This window comes from Panicum virgatum, chromosome 3N, assembly GCF_016808335.1.
Source record: "Panicum virgatum strain AP13 chromosome 3N, P.virgatum_v5, whole genome shotgun sequence".
Taxonomy (NCBI): Eukaryota; Viridiplantae; Streptophyta; class Magnoliopsida; order Poales; family Poaceae; genus Panicum; species Panicum virgatum.
Genome location: NC_053147.1, coordinates 65,436,816 through 65,459,154, shown reverse-complemented (window position 1 = coordinate 65,459,154; position 22,339 = coordinate 65,436,816). Strand labels below are relative to the sequence as shown.

The 22,339-nt window shown below is 45.4% G+C and overlaps 1 protein-coding gene across 1 annotated transcript; it reads right to left on the bottom strand.

Annotated features, from left to right (window-relative positions):
* Positions 1–8,031: 8,031 nt before the first annotated feature.
* On the bottom strand, positions 8,032–21,691 carry LOC120666809 (protein KRI1 homolog). The gene is made up of 2 exons (XM_039946756.1): positions 20,158–21,691; positions 8,032–8,677 (listed from the first exon to the last, which is right to left on the bottom strand). Exons 1-2 carry the CDS (start codon positions 20,927–20,929, stop codon positions 8,337–8,339), a joined length of 1,113 nt encoding a protein of 370 aa, XP_039802690.1. The 5' UTR covers positions 20,930–21,691; the 3' UTR covers positions 8,032–8,336.
* Between the last annotated feature and the right edge of the window lie 648 nt (positions 21,692–22,339).

The window sequence follows — 22,339 nt, the reverse complement described above, 5'->3', positions numbered from 1 at the left end:
CAAATATTACTAGCACTAATTAAGCCATTAAATAATCAACACACGAAGATGTCATGGGATGCAGGTGGCAACAGTAGCTAAAACAAAAAAAAAACATATATGCATGTCTAACTAGAGAGATATCAAGCAGGAGAGATTTGAAATTACGCCAAAAAAGCTGGGGGGCAAAATAAAGAATCAAAATCTTATCCCACCAAATCATGATTCAGTACAGGGCTGTTCCTTACTTCCTTCTCAAATGGCAATTGGCAAGATGGAAATAGCAAGGGTTCTAGCAAACCAGCATTTATTTCTGTTCACCAATAGTTCCTCACAATCTGTTACTCCCAAATTTCAACATGCATGTATGCCACAGTTTGGCTCGATGTGGTCGTCGCCGTAGAACTAGACCTTGGCCACTAAGTTTCTCTTGCGGTATGTTTTTAGTAAGGTCGCCTCAAATAGAAATTGAATGTTACAACTAATTCTGGTGCCAAAGGCGGCGTGTTTGTTGGTTCTAACTTCTAAGCCTTGTGGTGCGGTGTAGCGTACCTAAGAACCAAAAGAAAACTATGCCTGTCGGACAAAACATCTCATTAATTTGGGCGCGGGCTGGCACAAAAAACAAAAGTTTGGCTTATTCACGCAGGTCATGAAGAAATCATATTTTTCCATACGCGCGCGCGATAGATCACGAGGTCTGAACAACTTTTTTTTTTAAAAAAAGCGAGGGAGATGTATACCTTGGTCTTGGGCTGCTGGCAACACATGATTAGTATGTGTCGTCCTTCGGCACTCATCCAAAGCTTTCATTAGGACTGCCCTCCGAGTACGTGTAGCTCATTGACGTCGTCGACCAATTCGTCTATAGTTGGTATCGCCCAAAAGTACAAAAGACCCGCGATACCAATCAGGGGCAAGAAAAGAAGATCCGCCGCAACTAAGACGGACTGATGATTAGTAGTGGTAGGGGACGACGACGTGCTGCTGCTGCTGCTGCTGCTAAGTCGTGATCCACGCCAAAGATGCTTGTTATTGGAAGCCAAAGATGATGATGAGAAGCCAGCGGCTGCTAATCGACGACGGTTCCACCGCCTGCAATAATAATCCTCCTAGAGCGATCGAGCCACGTACGACAGCAAATCAATCATCTTTATTTCTCTTGCGCCCCAACTCGAACGAAAGAAAGAAAGAAAGAAAGGATTGTTAATTTCGCAAACAAATATACCTTACCTGCTGCAGCAGGTTCCTGGCTGGCGGCGGCAAGGAACCACCGGGAGGAGGAGGAAGAGGGCGAGGAGGACCTGATAATGAGGCAGCGTGGAGTCTTTCTCGCCGCACGACAAGGAGAAGCGGCGCGCGTGGTATCATATCTTGCTCGCCGCCGATCGAAGGAGTGCTGCCGCCGCCATGGCTAATTGATTATTGGACTCGTTCGGGGGTTTAGGGCCTAGCCACCTAGGGGCCGGGGCGGCCTGGACACATGAATTAATGCATGCAGATCACTGTAGCCGTCCGATCGGATCGGATGCTTTTTTTTTTGTTATTACTCTTCTCTATATATATCCCCAATGATCAGCATACACGCAACACAACAGATCATATTATTTTGGATGGGAGCACATAAGGGCAGTCCCAACCCAGACTCTACCATGGAGTCTAAGCCTCCTATTTATTATATTTTGCTGATGTGGCAGTATATTTATGGAAAAGAGAGGGAGAGAAATCAAGACTCCAAGTCTTATTTAGACTCTAAGTCTTCACGCAAATCAAGAATGAATGTGTGAGAGACAAATGGGCCATATAAACCAAAGTAACACACTTTGCATTGGGAAATATAGTTTCTTGTGATGGAGTCTTTGAGGTTTAGACTCTATGAGTGGAGTCTGCATTGGGACTGCCCTAAGTGCTTGGTAGCCTTAACTCAGCACTGGGATAGATACAATGTCGTACGTGGAACAGAGCAGGCAAAAGCAAGATGAACAGCCGCGCGTAGCGTACGTTTTCTGCAAAAACGTAAGCAATGCAGCTTGTCACCAAAGTACAATAATCAGCATAAGCCAAAAAAAAATGCACACGTGTGCGTGTCGCAGTGCCAGTTTACTCCCCGCTCTAGGTGTAAAACAGCTGGTAACATATGCTGATATCAGCCAACAATAATCAAGTATATATGTGGTGCTTCAAACTATAAACAAACTAGGATTGGAAGCATGATTACAACTGATCAAGCAAACATTTTGACAATATATGCCATCCAAATTAATCAAGGTCTAATTATTCCATTTAGTCTTGCCTAGAGAACTTGGTTTCCGCTTTTCCCATAATAACATACTGACCGATAGAACTTTTGCCCCTCCTGGTTTCTCAGGAAAACTAGGGTCTAGTTCAGTGATATAGTAAGGAACGGCACTGTGGTTCACAGGAGAACATAATATACAGACAAAGTGGTGCCTAAAAACTAGGCAACCAAATGAGCATCAATACAGCTAAGTATGGCCAACAAATAGCATCCACATACTATGTCGTCTTAGTAATGGAGCTTACAAGTCCTCCGCACTGGGAAGATTAAATCAGTCACAGCAAGCTCAAGGTTATTTCACTTCATACCAAAATTGTGCGAAAAGAATAATCTAATACAAAGATAAGGGGAACCCAGAAGTGTAGATCATACTTTATTACTGACAAAAGGCACAACAGTTGCACAATTACTGTGGCATGGGAAACCTGCCCTCTTCTGTAAATGGAAAGAAATCCACCCGTTGAGATCTGGACTGATTCTGTTTCTGTAAACTGCTGCCGCAGTTTCCAAGTCATATACAAACAAAAGGCCAAACTGTGCAGTTTACATACATAAGCCCATACTTTTGTGAAACCTGCAGCAAAAATTGAAAAAAAAACATGTTAAGACCCATCGTGTGATATTCTAACAAGCGCACAATTTTTCCCGTAATAAGTGTGCATTGTATGTAAAACAGCTGGTGCCATATGCCCATAGCAACAAATGGTAAGTTATGTGGTGTTCCCAACTATAAACGCATCTGAGATTAAAAATTACGATAACAACTCATGAATCAAACATTTTTACAAGATTATGTCATTCAAATAAATTAAGCCTTGCTGTACATAGCTCTGTTTCCATTTTTTCGTACTTGCTAATCAATAGGGACTGACCCTTCTGGTTTCTCAAGAAAGCTAGGGTCACAGAGGAGAGAATAGATTAGTAGACACACGTGGTACAGAAAAACTAGGCAAGCATATGAGCATCATACAGCCAACTGCCAAGAAAGTACGGCAAACATAATAGCACCCACATAAATCATCTTAGTAATGGAGCTTACCAAATTCCCAGCACCAGGAAGATTAGCCCTCTTGGCAAGATTCACCGCAAGCTCAAGGTTGTTTAATTGCAAACAGAGATTGTGTTAAAAAGAATTATCTAATGCATAGATCAGGACGGGAAGATCAGAAGTACAGAAGATCATACCTGACCGCTGACAAAAGGTACAACAGTTACATCATTAACTGTGGCATGTAAAACCTGCCCTCTTCTGTTGATGGCATAAAATCCACCAGTTGAGGAAGGTTCTTCTGTCAAGAATATATGATCTGGGCTGATTCTATTTCTGTAAACTGCCACGGTAGTTTCCAACTCATATACAAACAAAAGCCCAAGCTTTTTAATTACATTGATAAGCCCATACTTGTGTGAAACCTGCAGCAAAAATGGAACAAAGCATATTAAATCCATCATGTGATGCTCTAACAAGAGGACACTTTTCCCCTAAGAACTGCACATTTTTGCATCTAAGGTGCTAGCAGTGCGCTGAAATGACCTTCAAAAGAAAAGAGAAGCCCACAAGGAAAAATAAACAGTGCAATATAAAATAAGGTAGTTCTACACATATTAATTCCACTAATGTTGAATAGAATAGCAATAAAAAGAATGGAAAACTGAGGGTACCTTAAATGTTGCAAAACATGCTGCATGGGCTTCAAGTGCCTGACTACGCTGTTGATCAACAGAAAAAAGTTGCATATTTCCCTTCACCAGTTGTGGCCTCTGGATGGATGAAAAGGAGGGCAGTCAATATGAGAAGCACATACAACAATTAACTGTGTATTTACTAATTGCTACCAGCAGAAAACTGCTCTTAGGTCACAGTTCAAAAGCACTGAGTTTTACAGATACATGTTTTGAATCATAATAGGATTGAAACAGACATCATCAGGAAGGGGGCAACAGTAATATTTGTCTATCAACACTCATTTTAGAAAGTACAAACAATCTGTCTATAACGATGTTGCTAGAGCAGAGCATACCTCTGGGGTGCCAGGTGCAATTCCTATAAGCACAAGCCACTTCTTCATTGGGTCACATCGATAGTCGATGATCTGATTGTTTGCCAAGTTAGCTGTCCTATCAAACATCTTGGCAGGTTCAGAATCACCATCAATCGACCAGTGATAAACCGATGCTTGTGTTACTGAACCCAACAGCTTTGAGTTGGTCCAGTTCCAAAACACAACCTGAAGTTGGAAAGTAAAGATGAGCAGCAAATAAACTCAAGCCAATTGAATTGACCATCTAAATAAACTGGTGGGAGAATTTTGGATAGACTTTTGTACCTGATCCGACATCTAATGAGATTTTATCTTAGACTTAGCCTCAGTATTAGATACTTGAAGGTGATCCTGTGTTGTTCTAGGCATTTGAGCTGCGTGCGCCATTATTACAAACATGGTAGTCACAACAACTGAACCAAATCATTAGGACCAGAATGGCAAGACTCAGAGTAATTATGATCTTCATAGCATTACTTCATACCAGCATCAACTCATTTGCAGTTGCTGTTGTGAGCAATCATGCTATGTACAGAAAATAAGTGGCTTGAACTAAAATCGTAATTCAATCCCCGTGATATAGTAACAAACTCAACCAACAGTAACACTGACAATTAAGCAGTCATGCTCATGCCACATGAATTGGTTGGCAAGTCGTCAATTCAATCAGAGCAGCAACACCTGAGCCTCAGACAGATATGGATGAATTCTTAATCATCTCGTACCCTGTGTCCATAACCTATGTACTCGAGAGGGAATTTGACGAATCAATGTAGCAGGCTAGAATTTTAGCACGCCAGCATAATGCTGGCACAATATTGTTCATCCTGAATGACTTGTACCAGATGAGGTAAATAGGACGGAGCTAGTTAAACTCTGTGAGCACTTACATTGCAGATTAGTGTAAACTGGCGGGCAGATCCCCCAAGCAAAGACTTGATCCCACTAGGGCAAAATTCAGGTACTGATCTGAGGAGCTAGAAGCTGACATCGCAAACTACTTAAGAGGTGATCCCGGCAGGCGACTGAATACAAAACGAGGACTTGACTAGGATGTGCAGCTAGGTCGTCACGAGATCCCGAGCAGTGGAGGTTAGATCTAGGAGGCAGTAGGTGCGAACCTTTGAGCGTGACTGCGTGAGGAACCTGATGCTGGGGTTCATGAGCTGTGGCATGTAAAAGCTGCCCTCTCCTGTTGATGACAGAAAATCCACCCGTTGAGGAAGGTTCTTCTGTGAAAAGCACAGGGTCTGGACTGATTCTATTTCTTTTAACTGCTGCTGCAGTTTCCAAGTCATATACAAACAAAAGGCCAAACTGTGCAATTACATACATAAGCCCATACTTTTGTGAAACCTGCAGCAAAAAGGAATAAAAAAAATTTATGACCCGTCGTGTGATATTCTAACAAGCGCACAGTTTTTTCCCATAAGAAGTGTGCATTTGATGCTTACCTGCATAGCTACAGAAGAATCATCCTGGAAATCTGGCGAGCAGAAGAGGTAGGTTTTTTCTTAGAAAGAACAGGTTTCCCTACAACCAGCTAACCAATAAGAACAATGATGGTAAGTGTAAGTGTGCTGAGTTATCCTTCAAAAGAAAAAGGAAGCCCGCAAGGAAACATAAACAGTGCAATAAAACAAGGAAGTTCAGTACATGTCAAAAGTATTGCATGTAGCACTAAAATATCAAAAACAAAACTATTTGAGAATTTTTAAATACAAACCTAGCTGGCGCCCAGCTCAACAACATGCAACTCCAAAGTGACTGTCCAGCATTAGTTGTCTATCAGGTAAAACTAATCGGGGTTGAAGGTTTCTCATTACCAACAACCTGGACAGACTAGGCATCACAAATAATCTGCAGCCCCAAAAGCATCAGGCAGTAACTTTACCAATCGTGCAAGAAACATGAAAAGAGAAGGGAAAGTAACACAAAACATAGTACAGGGAACTGCAGGGAAATTACATCATATGGGTTTATGAAAGGACTGCATAGCTCTGTTGGCAAAACTCAGAGAAATAGCTGTTTCTATTAGGATGACAATAGTATGTTACTCCCAAAATAGAAGAAATGACTCTCCTAAACCTAAATTGTTCAGCTCTCAAGTCTCAACAAGAAAGCCTTTAGTCCCAATCAAGATTTTTCTTTCACCCCTCCAATTCCATAATGCATAAAAGGAACAGGAAAATTCTCTAGATGTACTTTGATGAATCTCCAAAGCTCAAAGTCCAGTTCAGTGATATAACAAGGAACAGCAATGTAGTTCGCAGAAGAAATCATATACACATGCTAAGTGGTGATTAAAAATTAGGCAAGCAAATGAGCATCAATACAGCCAAGTATGGCCAACATAATAGCATCCACATAAGTCATCTTGGTAATGGAGCTCACTAGGAAGAATAACGTCTTGGCAAGATTCAGTCACAGCAAGCTCAAGGTTGTTTAATTGTATACCAAAATTGTGTTAAGAGAATAATCTAATACAAAGGTAAGGTAAGGAAATCCAGAAGGGTATAAGCAGTGGCGGAACCAGGATTGAGTCGAACCCCGGGCCGAGTTTTAAGTATAGACGTTCACAAACTCACAGTTCAAAAGATACATGAAAATATAAACGGAAAGATAGATAACATACAAAAAGCGCCATCGCGAAGTAATATATTTATTCTTCTTCAGTAATTGATCCAAGTCCTTCTTCAGCAATTGATCCAAGTCCAGAGGTAGAAGCTACTGCAAAATGAAAAAAAAAATTGGGCCGAACCCCGGGCCATGGCCCGGGTGGCCCGGGGTGTGCATCCGCCCCTGGGTATAAGATCATACTTGACCGCTAACAAAAGGCACAATGGTTGCACCATTACTGTGGCATGTAAAACCTGCCCTCTTCTGTTGATGGCAGAAAATCCAACAGTTGGTGGCAGGGTCTGGACTGATTCTATTTCTGTAAACTGCTGCTGCAGTTTCCAAGTCACATCCAAACGAAAGTTCAAGCTTTGTCATTAATAATTACATAGATAAGCCCATAGCAAATGGAATAAAAACATATTAGATCAATTGTATGATATTCCAACAATCTGGTGGGAAGGAGAGGTCGGTTTGTTTCTTAGAGAAACTAGGATTCCCTACAACCAGACAACCAACAAGAACAATGATGGGACCAGTGTGCTGAGTTGTCCTTCAAAAGGAAAAGGAAATATGCAAAGAAAAAAAGCGGTGCCCTACAGAACAAGGCTGTTCTGTACATGTTGACAACGATAGATGATGTTTGAATGTAGCACTAAAAGAGAATGGAAAACAAAAATAAATCGATAATTTTTAGATATAAACCTAGATGGCGCCCAGTTCAATAGCATACAATTTTGAAGTGATCTGCCCAGCATTAGCTGTCTTTCAGGCAAAACAAAAGATGGTTGATGCTTGATGGTTTCTCATTACCAACAACCTGGACAGATTAGAAAAAGCAAGGTCAGTAAATTACTAAATAAAATAAATAATCAAGAAAATAAGGCTATAAGCATCACAAATAACCGAAAACTGGTACCTTTAGCATCATCACAAATAAGATGCATCCCCACAAGCAACAGATGGCCATGAACAGCAAGCAATGCCATTGGCATTTCACAATAACAACATCATTATCAGGCAAGCGCAACAGGCATAAGAGTTCATCGCCAATTCATCAACAGAGTAATTTTACCAATTATGAAAGAAACAAGAAAAAAAACAGAGTAATTCAAATCATTGTACTAGCGAACGGCAGGGCAGTTACATTATCTGGTTCACGAAAAGAGGCAAACAACACTCCCGATACAACTCAGGGCAATGACATTGCCTTTCTACTAGGATGACACTTGTTTGCAACTTCCAAAATAGAAGACATGACTATCCTAAACCAAAATGTTTCAATCCTCAACCCTCAACAACAAAGACTTTAGTCCACAGCAAGATTTTCACCCCTTCCATAATGCATAAAAGGAACAGAAAAATTCTCTAGAGGTACTTCGATGAATCTCCAAAGCTCAATGACTCTTGTGACACTTCGAATTTATCTTCCCATATGCCTCTAGTCTTCCGGTGGGTATCTTCAAATCAACCTTTCGACGCTTCCTTCGTTCACTTCTGGTAGACTTTCTCTTGTCACCTGCTGGCTCTTGTTCATTCACCAGCTTGCCTTTCTCTTGTTTTGAAGAACTTGGTCCGCCCTCCTCAGCCCTAGATTTCTTGCTGGATTTGTCCTTCTTCCCTTCTTTCTTCTGGCCTCCAAGGATCAAATCCTTGCTCAACTTCTTATGATGTGTTACATTCCACTCAGTCTCCCTATAAGGGGCTAGCTTCTTCATGGAAACATATTGGTTAAAATCTGTAACACCCGGTTTATGAAGGCAAACCGAATGCATCTCATATGTGCGCCAGAATCAGTTTACACACATATGATTAACCATAAAGTGAATATCACAACTAGTGCAAGCGTAAAGAGAGTATTAAAGACTTTATTACAAAACCAAATGTCTTATGTGAATAAATAAATGTCTATAGAGTAGCAGCGGAATCTTCTTCAGCACAGGCAGATGACTGGGAGACATACGCCTAGAAATCCTCAAAGTCTTCTGGAAACTCCGGACAGTTGTTTTTACGGTCTGAGCAGCAAGTATGCAAGGGTGAGTACACTTATGGTTGGTACTCAACAAGTGGCAGGGAAACAACTATAATATATGCAAGGCTAATTCAAGGAATAGCTGACACGGTTTAACTGCACTCAGCAATTTTAGTTGATCACATTTTATTAGCAATCATTATCTAGATATAAGTATATACCATTAAACCCACAAGATAAGCATATATATAGAGATAAACAACAATAACCATAAATTAGAGCATCGATTTATATCAACTTCAAGTTCAATTATCATGTGAGGGTCCAAGCCGCTCTTGACCGTGAGCACGGCTAACCGGTTAGTTTTACACTCTGCAGAGGTTGTACACTTTACCCACAATTCGTGTTTCCCATGTCGCCCGGGTTTGCAAAGCCCTTAAACACTTCCTTTGGTGAGTGGCTAGGGATTCACTACGAGGCTTTTCCAAAGAATCACTATATGTACGCACTGGCCCCTTTTTCTGCGGTGCCTCAGAAGACGAAGCTTCCTTCACCCGCTCCTCAAAGCACGATAACCCGAAAAAATCCACCAATCAAACGCCCCAGCACGACATATAGATCATCTAGTTACATAGCCAAGACCAGAGCCATATAGTATTGTGGTTGCACTGTTTTCCTGGGTGGTTATCCATGTTCCAATTAAATCATATATTCTTGATTAACAACATTAAGCATCATGAACATGGGATAAAACAAGTATAACATTTGTATCATCATTAACCAACCATAACCCAAAGTATAGCAACTAGCATAGCTACCCAACATGAAATTAAACCCAAGTTGATCAAGGAATAAGGTAAACAATACTAGTCATGTCCTTAACTCGGTTCCCATCATGTTATAGACACATGCATGAACATAAAAGTAAATGTGATAAATTTGGTGATTTCATGGGTCAAAAATATGATCAAGGGTCCACTTGCCTTCCTCAAACTGCTGCTGGTCCGGTCCTCCGAAGTCTTGATCTTGTTGCTGCTCCTCGAACTGTTGATCGTCTATCGCACCAAATATGCACATACAAACAAACAAGTACAAACAATAAGAAACAGTGCACCAGACAACAAAAATAGTACAAAAAGAGGTTACTAAACTATTCTACTCGTTGCAACGATCGCGTGAGCGTAAAGATCATCGAAAACGGATCTAAAACGAGAAAGTTATGGCTAAAACAAGATCTAAGGGCTAAAACGCAATTAAACCTTATACTCAGGGGCTAGATCATAAAAACAGGGGCGATTTTGTAAATAATTTTCAACAGCAGAGGACGGCGGGCTAAATTTGATTAAACAGAGGGGTTTATTTGCGAAAAGAACACAGTTGACCGTTTTTCTGACTAGTTGACTTGAGATGGGATCTAATCTGGACTGTGGATTTCAAATCGGACGGTTAGGGTTCTTTGGGGCGAGCGGCGGCGGCATGAAACGGCCGGCGGTGAGCTAGGCGGCGGCGCGCGGTGGTGGAATGGCTGGAGTAGGCCAAAACGGCCATCTGGGCTTGGATTAGACTCGGATCTTGGACTGGGAGCACGCGCGCGAGCACGCGAACTCGATGGCGGGGCTTGTGCGGGATAGAAGCGAGCGGAGCGGGCCTGCGGCGGCACATGGCGGAGTGACGGCGCCGGCGAGCCTAAACGGGCGAAACAGAATGAGAAGGAGAAGGAAAACGGAGCGGGAGAGCTCCCTCACCTCGACGCGAAGCTTCGGGGCTGTGATGTCGTCGAGAAGGCGAAGTGAGGCGGCTGCGCAACGCGGGGCTCCGAGCTCTGGTACAACAATGGCGGCGCGAGCTAGGTTTCGCGAAGGCGGCGGCTGCGGCTTCGGTTTAGGGTTCCAGGAGGGGGCGCGGCGTTGCTTTTATAGGGGCGGGCGTGGTGCCTGGGCGTGCGGGCCCAAGGGGGACGCGGCGGCGCGCGCGGAGATCCCGGTCGGACGCGGAGTCCGGCTCGGACCCGAGCTCGGGGACGAGCCCGACACGCGGGGTCCGCTTGGCAGCGAGACAGGGAGGGGAGGGGGATGCTGGGCCGGAACGGGCCAGGAGCGGGGAACGGGCCGGCGGGGAAAAACGGGCCGCGTGAAAGGTTTCTGGGCCACGGGGTGAGGGAAAGAGATGGGCTGGGGAAGAAAAAAAAGGTTTTGCATTTTTCTAAAGCAATCCTAACACTTTCAATTCAAATTCAAACTCAAAGGTTTGAATTTAAGTTGAACAACAAGCAAATAAAGATGCAAAGCAGCATGAGATGCACAAACCTATTTTCCTTACATTTATTTTATAGCTAAATATTTTATTTAAGCTTGCGATAAATGCTCTAAATTCAAGATAAAATAAATAGAACCTTATCGAACCTACTGAAAACCTAATTAAATTTATTTAGGTTCCTAAATTGAAAATACGGGTGTTACAAACCTACCCCCCTTAAAAGGAATCTCGTCCTCGAGATTCAGCTGGGCTAGCAAAGAGCTGGGGGAAATCTGCCTGTAACTCATCTTCTCTTTCCCAAGTAGCCTCATCTTCTACATGATGACTCCACTGAACCTTACACATCCGTATCCTCTTACTCCGAGTAATCCTCTCTAACGTGTCCAGAATTTTGACCGGATACTCAGTATAAGTCAGATCATCTTGCACATTCAGTTCCTCTAGTGGCAATTCCTCCTCTGGCACCCTCAGACACTTTCTCAACTAAGATATATGGAACAGATTGTGCACATCGGACAATCGGGCCGATAGTTCTAGCTCATAAGCTACTTCACCCTTCTGGGCCAAGATCTTGAATGGTCCGATGTAATGAGGTGACAACTTCCCCTTAACTTTGAATCTGCGCAAACCTCTGATAGGTGACACTTTGAGATACACAAAATCTCCTTCTTCAAAGATCAACTCTCTACGTCCCTTGTCTGCATAGCTCTTCTGCCTCGACTGTGCCACTTTCAGATTCTCTCTAACAATCTGTACTTGTTGTTCGGCCTCTTTGATGATCTCTGGGCCGAACAACTGGCTTTCTCCCGTCTCACTCCAATATAATGGAGTCCTGCACTTCCTTCCATATAATGCCTCAAACGGTGCCATCTTCAAGCTGGCCTGATAAGCTGAGCTGAAGTTCAACTTCGTATCCATTGACTCATGCAACTTCTGCCAAAACCGAGACATGAACTGAGTACCTCTGTCGGACACAATCTTCTTAGGTACCCCATGTAGGCAGACAACCCTGGATATGTATAGCTCTGCCAGTTTGGCCCCCCGAGTAGGTAGTCTTTACTGGAATGAAGTGCGCTACTTTTGTCAACCTATCCACAATAACCCATATGGAATCATAGCCATCCTTTGTACGTGGTAACCCCACGATGAAATCCATACCAATTTCTTCCCATTTCCATTCTGGTATTTTCAATGGTTGCAACAAACCAGCTGGTCTCTGATGTTCTGCCTTGACTCTCTGACACACATCACATATGGCCACGTGAGCTGCAACATCACGCTTCATGCCATACCACCAATACCTTTCTTTCAAATCCTGGTACATCTTGGTGCTGCCTGGGTGAATCGAATAGGCTGAATCATGGGCTTCCTTTAGAATCTTCTCTCGCAGATGATCCACCTCTGGCACACATATCCTCTTTCTGAACCACACGGTTCCATGTTCATCCTCAGTAAAATCAGGTACCTTGCCTCTTTTTATCAGCTCCTTGATCTCCTTGATCTTATCATCCTCAAGTTGACCCTTCCGTATCTCTTGCTCAAGAGTCGGCTCGACTTCTATAGTGATTCCCTCAGTGTGACCAACAAAACCAAGGTTGAGTTTCTCAAACTCCCAACACAATTCTTGAGGCATCTGGCTGACTCTCATTGCATTTACATGGCTCTTGCGGCTCAAAGCATCAGCAACCACATTAGCCTTTCCGGGGTGATAGTGTATCTCCAAATCATAGTCCTTTATGAGCTCTAACCATCTTCTCTGTCTCAGGTTGAGGTCATTCTGAGTGAAGATGTATTTTAGACTCTTGTGATCAGTATATATCTGACATCTATGCCCTAACAGATAATGCCTCCATATCTTCAAAGCATGTACCACGGCTGCTAATTCCAAGTCATGAGTGGGATAATTCTGCTCATGCTTCCTCAACTGACGAGACGCATAAGCAATCACATGTCCCTCTTGCATCAGCACACAACCTAGTCCTTGCCGGGATGCATCACAATATATATCAAAGCTCTTGTGGATATCCGGCATAGCCAACACTGGTGCTGTGGTCAATCGTCTCCTCAATTCCTCAAAACTGGCTTGGCACTCATCTGACCATACAAACTCTTTTCCTTTCTCCAGTAGTGAAGTAAGGGGTTTCACTATCTTGGAGAAGCCTTCTATAAATCTTCTGTAGTAGCCTGCGAGTCCTAAGAAACTCCGGATTTCTGACACTGTCTGAGGTGGTTCCCACTTCAACACATCTCTGACCTTGCTGGGATCAACTGCAATTCCTCCATCTGTGATGACATGACCAAGAAATGAAACCTCATTCAACCAGAATTCATATTTGCTAAATTTGGCATACAACTGATTCTCCCCGAGCTTCTGCAAAACAAGCCTCAAATGTTCCTCATGTTCTTCCTCATTCTTGGAGTACACCAATATATCATCAATGAACACCACTACGAACTTCTCGAGATACTCCATAAACACCTTATTCATCAAGTACATAAAGTAAGCTGGTGCATTGGTCAACCCGAATGACATAACCGTATATTCATACAACCCATATCTGGTAGTGAAAGCGGTCTTGGGAATATCCGACGGTCGTATCCTCAACTGGTGATAGCCTGACCTCAGATCGATCATGGAGAATACCTTGGCTCCTCTCAGCTGATCAAACAAATCTTCTATACGAGGCAACGGATACTTGTTCTTGATAGTAACTTCATTCAATGACCTGTAGTCCACACACATCCTCTGTGTACCATCCTTCTTGTCAACAAAAATCACTGGTGCTCCCCATGGTGACGAACTAGCACGAATAAATTTCTTATCTAACAATTCCTTTAATTGTTTCTTAAGTTCTTCTAGTTCACCAGCGGACATCCTATATGGTCTCTTAGCAATAGGTGCAGTACCAGGTAAAAGATCTATAATAAACTCAATGTCACGTTCAGGTGGCATACCTGGCAAGTCATCGGGGAACACATCTGAGTACTCGCATGCTATCCTGATGTCCTCTATCAGAGCAGCCTTCATCTGATTCACTGTACAATCTGCTGGTGTTGGAGGGGTTGCAACAAACTCAAACCTCTCACCTGCTGGGCTGGTAAGGAGCACTGATCTCTTGGCACATTGAATGATGGCATCGTGCTTGGTTAACCAGTCCATCCCAAGGATAACATCAATTCCATCCGAATCCAAAACTATAGGTCTTGCATCAAACTCTCTACCCATAATCTGAATTTTAATTCCGTGGCACTGGTACATAGCTCTCATATTCCCCCCGGGTAAGTTTACTAGCATAGCTCTAGGCATGGTGCAAAGCGGTATGGAGTGCTTGGCTATGTATTGAGTAGATATAAAAGTATGCGATGCTCCAGAATCGAATAAAACTGATGCAGGAGCTGAGTTGACTAAGAACATACCGAATACAGCGTCCTGAGCCTCCTGAGCGGTGTCTGCAGCCACATGGTTGACCCTGCCGTGGACGTAGTTCTGCTGTCCTCTGTTGCTCTGCGGGGTCTGATTGTTGTTCCTGGGCTGCTGCTGCGGAGTCTGCCTCTGTCCGCTAGCATTGTTCTGAGCAGGAGTGTTCTGAGGAGGATTGGGACAACGGTTCGCATAATGACCATGTCCACCACACTTGAAACACACGGTGGACCCAGTAGGGGCTCTATTGTTGTTCCTCGCGGGAGTACCGACAGGAGTGTTCTGGCGGTTCTGCTGGGGGTTGAAACGTTGCGCCGACTGCTGGTTCTGTTGATTCTGCTGAACTTGGCGCGGGTACTGATACTGGTTCTGCCCAAAGTTGGCATTCTGTCCTCCTGGGCGAATCTGGTTCCCTTGTGGGGGTCCAAAGCGCGGGCGCGAGTTGCTAGACTGGCTTTGTGACTCGAACTTCCGCTTCTGCTCGCCCATCTCCTTGCGAGCATTCTCCACGGCGATGGCATTGTCCACCAGTTTCTAGAAGCTTTCAAACCTGTGCACCAACAACTGATATCTGATGGGTGCCACCAACCCTAGCCTGAAGTAGTCCTGCTTCTGCCCATCGGTGGCCACGTCTGCGGAGGCATAGCGGGACAGCTGGATGAACTTGTCCCGATACTCACGGACATTCAACCTTGCTTCAGAGCTAGAAATTCCTGCCTCTTCAGCTTCATCAAACCCTCAGGTATGTGATGCTCCCTGAATTGAGTCCTGAACTCTTCCCAGGTGATGGTGTTTTGATCAACATGGGCGGCGGTATAAGCATCCCACCAGTCTGCTGCAGTTCCCTCCAATCTACCTGAAGCATACAGTACCTTCTCCCTGTCTGTACACTGAACTATGTTCAGCATCTTCTCAACGGTCTTGAGCCAGTCATCGGCGTGAAGAGGATCTAGTGAGTGGGAGAAAGTAGGAGGTCTGTGACTCATGAAGTCACGGTGGCGATCTCTCTGTGGTGGCTGTGGAACTGGAGCTTGGTTCGCTTGAGCTTGTAGATTGGCCATGGCGTTGGCCATTTGAGTCAACAACTGTGTCTGCGCAGCAAGGAACTATTCCATCCCTGCTGGTGGTGGTGGTGGTGGCCCGTTGTTCTGGTTGTTGCCTCCACTCATGTTGTTGGGTTGCTGGTTGTTGCCTCTTCCCTGACGCTGCACTGGTGGCTGATCAACTCCTGATCCGGACCTGGTGTTCGCCATCTGACCGGTTAGACAAGTAAGACTCATGAAATAATCATGGTAAAATATAGGTGCAAGGATGAGATAGAGACAATATAAAATAAAATAGATAACCCCAAGCTTTATTAACTAGCTAACTTTATTAAAAACTTGATGCAATTATGGTCATCACTCCATAATTACACCGCAATCATTACAAAAAGCCAACTCACAAGTGTTCACAAAAGCAAGCATTAAAACACACTGATTAACTAACACACTTAAACAAACGTTCGCGAGCTAGCGATTACAAAAAGACTCTTTACAAGACTCAACCTAAACTCTTAAGCCTATCACCTAATAGAAACGGTTCTGGTAGCCACGGTCGCCGAAACGAAGCCTCTTGCACGGGGGTGACAAGGCGGGAAGCGGAGGCTCCTCCTCTGGAACAGGTGGAGGCGCCTCTCCTACAAGCTGGGCCTCTAGCTGGCGAATCCTGTGGTGAGCTTCTCTCAGTCGGTCTTGGGTGTCGTCCAGCTAGTTGACAACGTTCCTTAAGTCCATGTCAACTCCAGCGAGAGCTCACACTGTGACATTGACACGGTTCTCCTCGTCCTCTCCAAGTGTCAACTTCCTATGCTCTGTCCCATGAGCACGGCGAGGAAGGTGCTGATAGTCTGTGCTCTCCAAGTCTCGGCGGTTAGTGTGGTTGAGAGACCAGAGATCCCTCATGGCAGCATGGCTGACTGCGGCTCGGTAGGTCGCCATGGGTGTTGAAGAATCGTGTGCGGAGACGGTCATCATGCCTCGGGGTCCAGTATCCACCCTTATGTGGACCCGAGTGACGAAGTAGTCACCGAGCGCAGGGTCTTCATAATGCCTTGTCTCGTACATGGGAGCCACGGGGTTGTGAAGCTCTTCTAGCACGTCCCGAAGCAGCAGGGGGAAGTGACCCTCCTCGTGGAATGAGGTGTAGACGCAGTACAGTCCCATTTCTTCTGGCGGGTCATCATTCTGATCATCTTCATCATCATCCTCGTCGTCCGGGTCCTCTGGGCCTTCCGGGTCTCCTCCAGCTGGTGCAGGCGCTGAAGCTGCTGGAGCAGGAGGTGCTGGTGGCGGTGCTGGGGCTTCATCCTCTGACATCTCCAGGGGCTCCTCCTCTTTTCCTCCTCCAGCGACGGCGGTCGCTGGAACCTGAGCTTCGAAATAGGCCAGTGGCGGGCCTAGATCGTGTGCTGGCGTTGGCGACGGTAGAGATGGCTGCATGTTTCCGTCCGCATCAACTTCCCGGATGTTGCCTTCTTGGTCTTTGTCGAAGAAGTAATCCCTCCCGGGCACTTCCTCAACCTCTTCCTCCGGCTGAGCTGGCACTGGAGCAGGCGCTGGGGTGGGTACTGGCTCAGCGGGTGCAGGAACGGTACGACGGGCGAAGGCACGACCTCCGGTGCTCTTGCGTGCAGTCTGCCTGGTTCTGGCCATCTGAAGAACATGATATAAAGGTTTTAGAACATACTTGAAAGAAATGACAAGTATGCGATCAAGGATGAGACAAAAGCTATCAATAAGGATTAAGCAAATAAGCATGAAAGAGCATGGCTACTAAGCAAGATAGACCTTAATTTCGACCATTTCTATCTAGGCTAACGTCCTACAGTCAACACTGCTCTGATACCACTTCTGTAACACCCGGTTTATGAAGGTAAACCGAATGCATCTCATATGTGCGCCAGGATCAGTTTACACACATATGATTAACCATAAAGTGAATATCACAACTAGTGCAAGCGTAAAGAGAGTATTAAAGACTTTATTACAAAACCAAATGTCTTATGTGAATAAATAAATGTCTATAGAGTAGCAGCGGAATCTTCTTCAGCACAGGCAGATGACTGGGAGACATACGCCTAGAAATCCTCAAAGTCTTCTGGAAACTCCGGACAGTTGTTTTTACGGTCTGAGCAGCAAGTATGCAAGGGTGAGTACACTTATGGTTGGTACTCAACAAGTGGCAGGGAAACAACTATAATATATGCAAGGCTAATTCAAGGAATAGCTGACACGGTTTAACTGCACTCAGCAATTTTAGTTGATCACATTTTATTAGCAATCATTATCTAGATATAAGTATATACCATTAAACCCACAAGATAAGCATATATATAGAGATAAACAACAATAACCATAAATTAGAGCATCGATTTATATCAACTTCAAGTTCAATTATCATGTGAGGGTCCAAGCCGCTCTTGACCGTGAGCACGGCTAACCGGTTAGTTTTACACTCTGCAGAGGTTGTACACTTTACCCACAATTCGTGTTTCCCATGTCGCCCGGGTTTGCAAAGCCCTTAAACACTTCCTTTGGTGAGTGGCTAGGGATTCACTACGAGGCTTTTCCAAAGAATCACTATATGTACGCACTGGCCCCTTTTTCTGCGGTGCCTCAGAAGACGAAGCTTCCTTCACCCGCTCCTCAAAGCACGATAACCCGAAAAAATCCACCAATCAAACGCCCCAGCACGACATATAGATCATCTAGTTACATAGCCAAGACTAGAGCCATATAGTATTGTGGTTGCACTATTTTCCTGGGTGGTTATCCATGTTCCAATTAAATCATATATTCTTGATTAACAACATTAAGCATCATGAACATGGGATAAAACAAGTATAACATTTGTATCATCATTAACCAACCATAACCCAAAGTATAGCAACTAGCATAGCTACCCAACATGAAATTAAACCCAAGTTGATCAAGGAATAAGGTAAACAATACTAGTCATGTCCTTAACTCGGTTCCCATCATGTTATAGACACATGCATGAACATAAAAGTAAATGTGATAAATTTGGTGATTTCATGGGTCAAAAATATGATCAAGGGTCCACTTACCTTCCTAAAACTGCTGCTGGTCCGGTCCTCCGAAGTCTTGATCTTGTTGCTGCTCCTCGAACTGTTGATCGTCTATCGCACCAAACATGCACATACAAACAAACAAGTACAAACAATAAGAAACAGTGCACCAGACAACAAAAATAGTACAAAAAGAGGTTACTAAACTATTCTACTCGTTGCAACGATCGCGTGAGCGTAAAGATCATCGAAAACGGATCTAAAACGAGAAAGTTATGGCTAAAACAAGATCTAAGGGCTAAAACGCAATTAAACATACTCAGGGGCTAGATCATAAAAACAGGGGCGATTTTGTACATAATTTTCAACAGCAGAGGACGGCGGGTTAAATTTGATTAAACAGAGGGGTTTATTTGCGAAAAGAACATGGTTGACCATTTTTCTGACTAGTTGACTTGAGATGGGATCTAATCTGGACCGTGGATTTCAGATCGGACGGTTAGGGTTCTTTGGGGCGAGCGGCGGCGGCATGAAACGGCCGGCGGTGAGCTAGGCGGCGGCGCGCGGCGGCGGAACGGCCGGAGTAGGCAAAAACGGCCATCTGGGCTTGGATTAGACTCGGATCTTGGACTGGGAGCACGCGCGCGAGCACGCGAACTCGATGGCGGGGCTTGTGCGGGATAGAAGCGAGCGGAGCGGGCCTGCGGCGGCACATGGCGGAGCGACGGCGCCGGCGAGCCTAAACGGGCGAAACAGAACGAGAAGGAGAAGGAAAACGGAGCTGGAGAGCTCCCTCACCTCGACGCGAAGCTTCGGGGCTGTGATGTCGTCGAGAAGGCGAAGCGAGGCGGCTGCGCAACGCGGGGCTCCGAGCTCTGGTACAGCAATGGCGGCGCTAGCTAGGTTTCGCGAAGGCGGTGGCTGCGGCTTCGGTTTAGGGTTCTAGGAGGGGGCGCGGCGTTGCTTTTATAGGGGCAGGCGTGGTGCCTGGGCGTGCGGGCCCAAGGGGGACGCGGCGGCGCGCACGGAGATCCCGGTCGGACGCGGAGTCCGGCTCGGACCCGAGCTCGGGGACGAGCCCGACACGCGGGGTCTGCTTGGCAGCGAGACAGGGAGGGGAGGGGGATGTTGGGCTGGAACGGGCCAGGAGCGGGGAACGAGCCGGCGGGGAAAAACGGGCCGCGGGAAAGGTTTCTGGGCCACGGGCTGGGGAAGAAAAGAAAAGGTTTTGCATTTTTCTAAAGCAATCCTAACACTTTCAATTCAAATTCAAACTCAAAGGTTTGAATTTAAGTTGAACAACAAGCAAATAAAGATGCAAAGCAGCATGAGATGCACAAACCTATTTTCCTTACATTTATTTTATAGCTAAATATTTTATTTAAGCTTGCGATAAATGCTCTAAATTCAAGATAAAATAAATAGAACCTTATCGAACCTACAGAAAACCTAATTAAATTTATTTAGGTTCCTAAATTGAAAATACGGGTGTTACAAAATCCCTGTCGTCTGATGTCAGTATCTCATAGGTACTCAAACCAAAACAATTGGGATTAACCTTCTTATACTTGAACCTAGTCTTCAGATCTCCAATAGTGTCCTCATAGTCTAACTTGTAGTACTCTTCCATCTCTTTCTCTAGATCCACCTTGTCCTTGTGCGATATCTTCCCTTTTGTAGCTTTCCCCTCAGCAGCAGCAGTAGACTCTTCTTTAGATTGGTCACCAGCCCAACCCTTAGGAAGCCCGAGCAATTCATCTTCCTTATCAAATTCAGGCTTTTCCAAATCCATCTCCTCACCACTTCCAAACTCAGGATCAACGTCATCAGCCTCGTAGTAACTGTCATCAAACATCTCCTGCATTTTCTTGTCATAATCCTTTGGATCAAAATCCTCCTCCAAGTCATCAGCACCAAGCTTACAAGCAGCATCACCTTCAATCCCGGCAATCGTTCGGATCCTCTCAAGCTTCTCTGCAATCTCTTTCTTCTTCAAATTCTTGAGATGCTTCAGCTCCTCTGCCTGCTCTTGCTTAGCCCGGGCAATCCGCTCCTCCTTGCTCTTCCTCTGCTGTTTCCTGCTGCTCTCCTTCTTCCTCACCGACCCCTCAACAACTCTTGAATGACCCATTACCCGGTCTGCCACCACTGCCCCCGATGCAGCGGCCTCCTCATGCTGGTATTTATAAAGAGACTCATATTCTTCCTGTACCTCGAGCTCCTCCTTGTCATCTGACAATTCCTCGGAATCATAAAGATAGGACTTGTCCATTCCCGACTCAAGGTACGGCCTCTTGAGGAAAAAATCCTTCAAGAACTTCTCGTTCTCATCCAGCTCCTCGTCCTTGCCGAAAACCACACCAGCTAGCTCCTTTGTCTACTTCTCCTCATCATCATCCCCCTCGCCCTCATCAGCACCTGCTCGAACCTTTGGCTTCTCATGGAAGATTTCGTCGCCGTCACCTAGAACTTCCTTCTCCGCCTCATGGAAAGCCTCCAATCCCTTCTTCTACTGCTCGTCATAGGCAATCCTGTCGTACTTGTTGCTCCGGCTGGTCTGTGCTATAAACTCAGGACCCTCCTCGAGCAGGTGGCGGGCGTTAACGTCCTTGAGATACAGAGGCTTCTCCTTCTTAGCCTTCTTCCCTTGCTTCTCCTCGCCGCCCTCCTCCTCCTCCTCCTCCGAGGAGTAAACCTTGGCGTCCTTGTCGAGGACGCGGGGGTCGCCGCTCCGGATGCGGCGGATGACCTCGAACACGCGGCGGTCGACGCTGCGCGCAGCAATGTCCTCCTCGTCGTCCTCTTCCAACGACGATGACTCCTCGTCTTCGTCAGGGGCGAGGAGCAGGTCCTGTTTCCTGCGCTCCTCGAGGCGCTGCATCGCCTCACGCCGCTTGTTGTGCTCGAAGCGGCGCGCGTACTCCTCGTTGATCTGGATCTTCGAGAGGTCCTCCCCGCCGTCGGAGTCCTCGTCGGACCCTGCGAGGATGTCCCGCGGCTTCTTCTCCTTCGCCTTCGTCCCTTTCCCCATCTTCTTCAGCTGACAGCCAAGCCTTCACGGGCGAGAAGATCTTGTTGAGCGGCAACGGCGGCGCGGGTAGTAGGCTAGTAGCAGCTCGTGCTCGGGGCTCGGGCTAGGTATTGGTGGTGGTGCCGCCGCCGCCGCCGCCATCCGGCACCGGGGGTACTCCACAAGGGAGACTGGGAGAGGCTGGCGGCTGGGGCTGGCCGAGTGAGTTGGGCTGGGCTGGGCTGGGCTGAAACTTTTAAATTCATGCTAGCCTATTAATGTCTTGTTTACTCATTTCTTATATTTTCTCATGTTAATATGCCAAGTGTGATGCCATTAGTACCTTATTATGAAGAATGCTAATGAAATTCAGGGAACATAGTGAGGCTCGATGCTTTGGGAGTATCACATATTTTTCAAACATTACGCGTTGTGTAATTATAGGATCTGTTTTCAATGGACAAAGGTTAATTGTGTGACTAGATGTTATCTAGAAAATTAGCTGGTATACATACAATTATCCTAGCTAGATTTGTTTTCGATGCGTGGCTAATGCGTAGAGCTAATTTGTGAGAGAAGTCATATTTGACACCGGTGCACTGTTAGAGGCTACATGAGGATAAGGTAAGGTGTGGGTGTTGTGCCCTTTAGCTCCTTCAAACCAACCCTTTT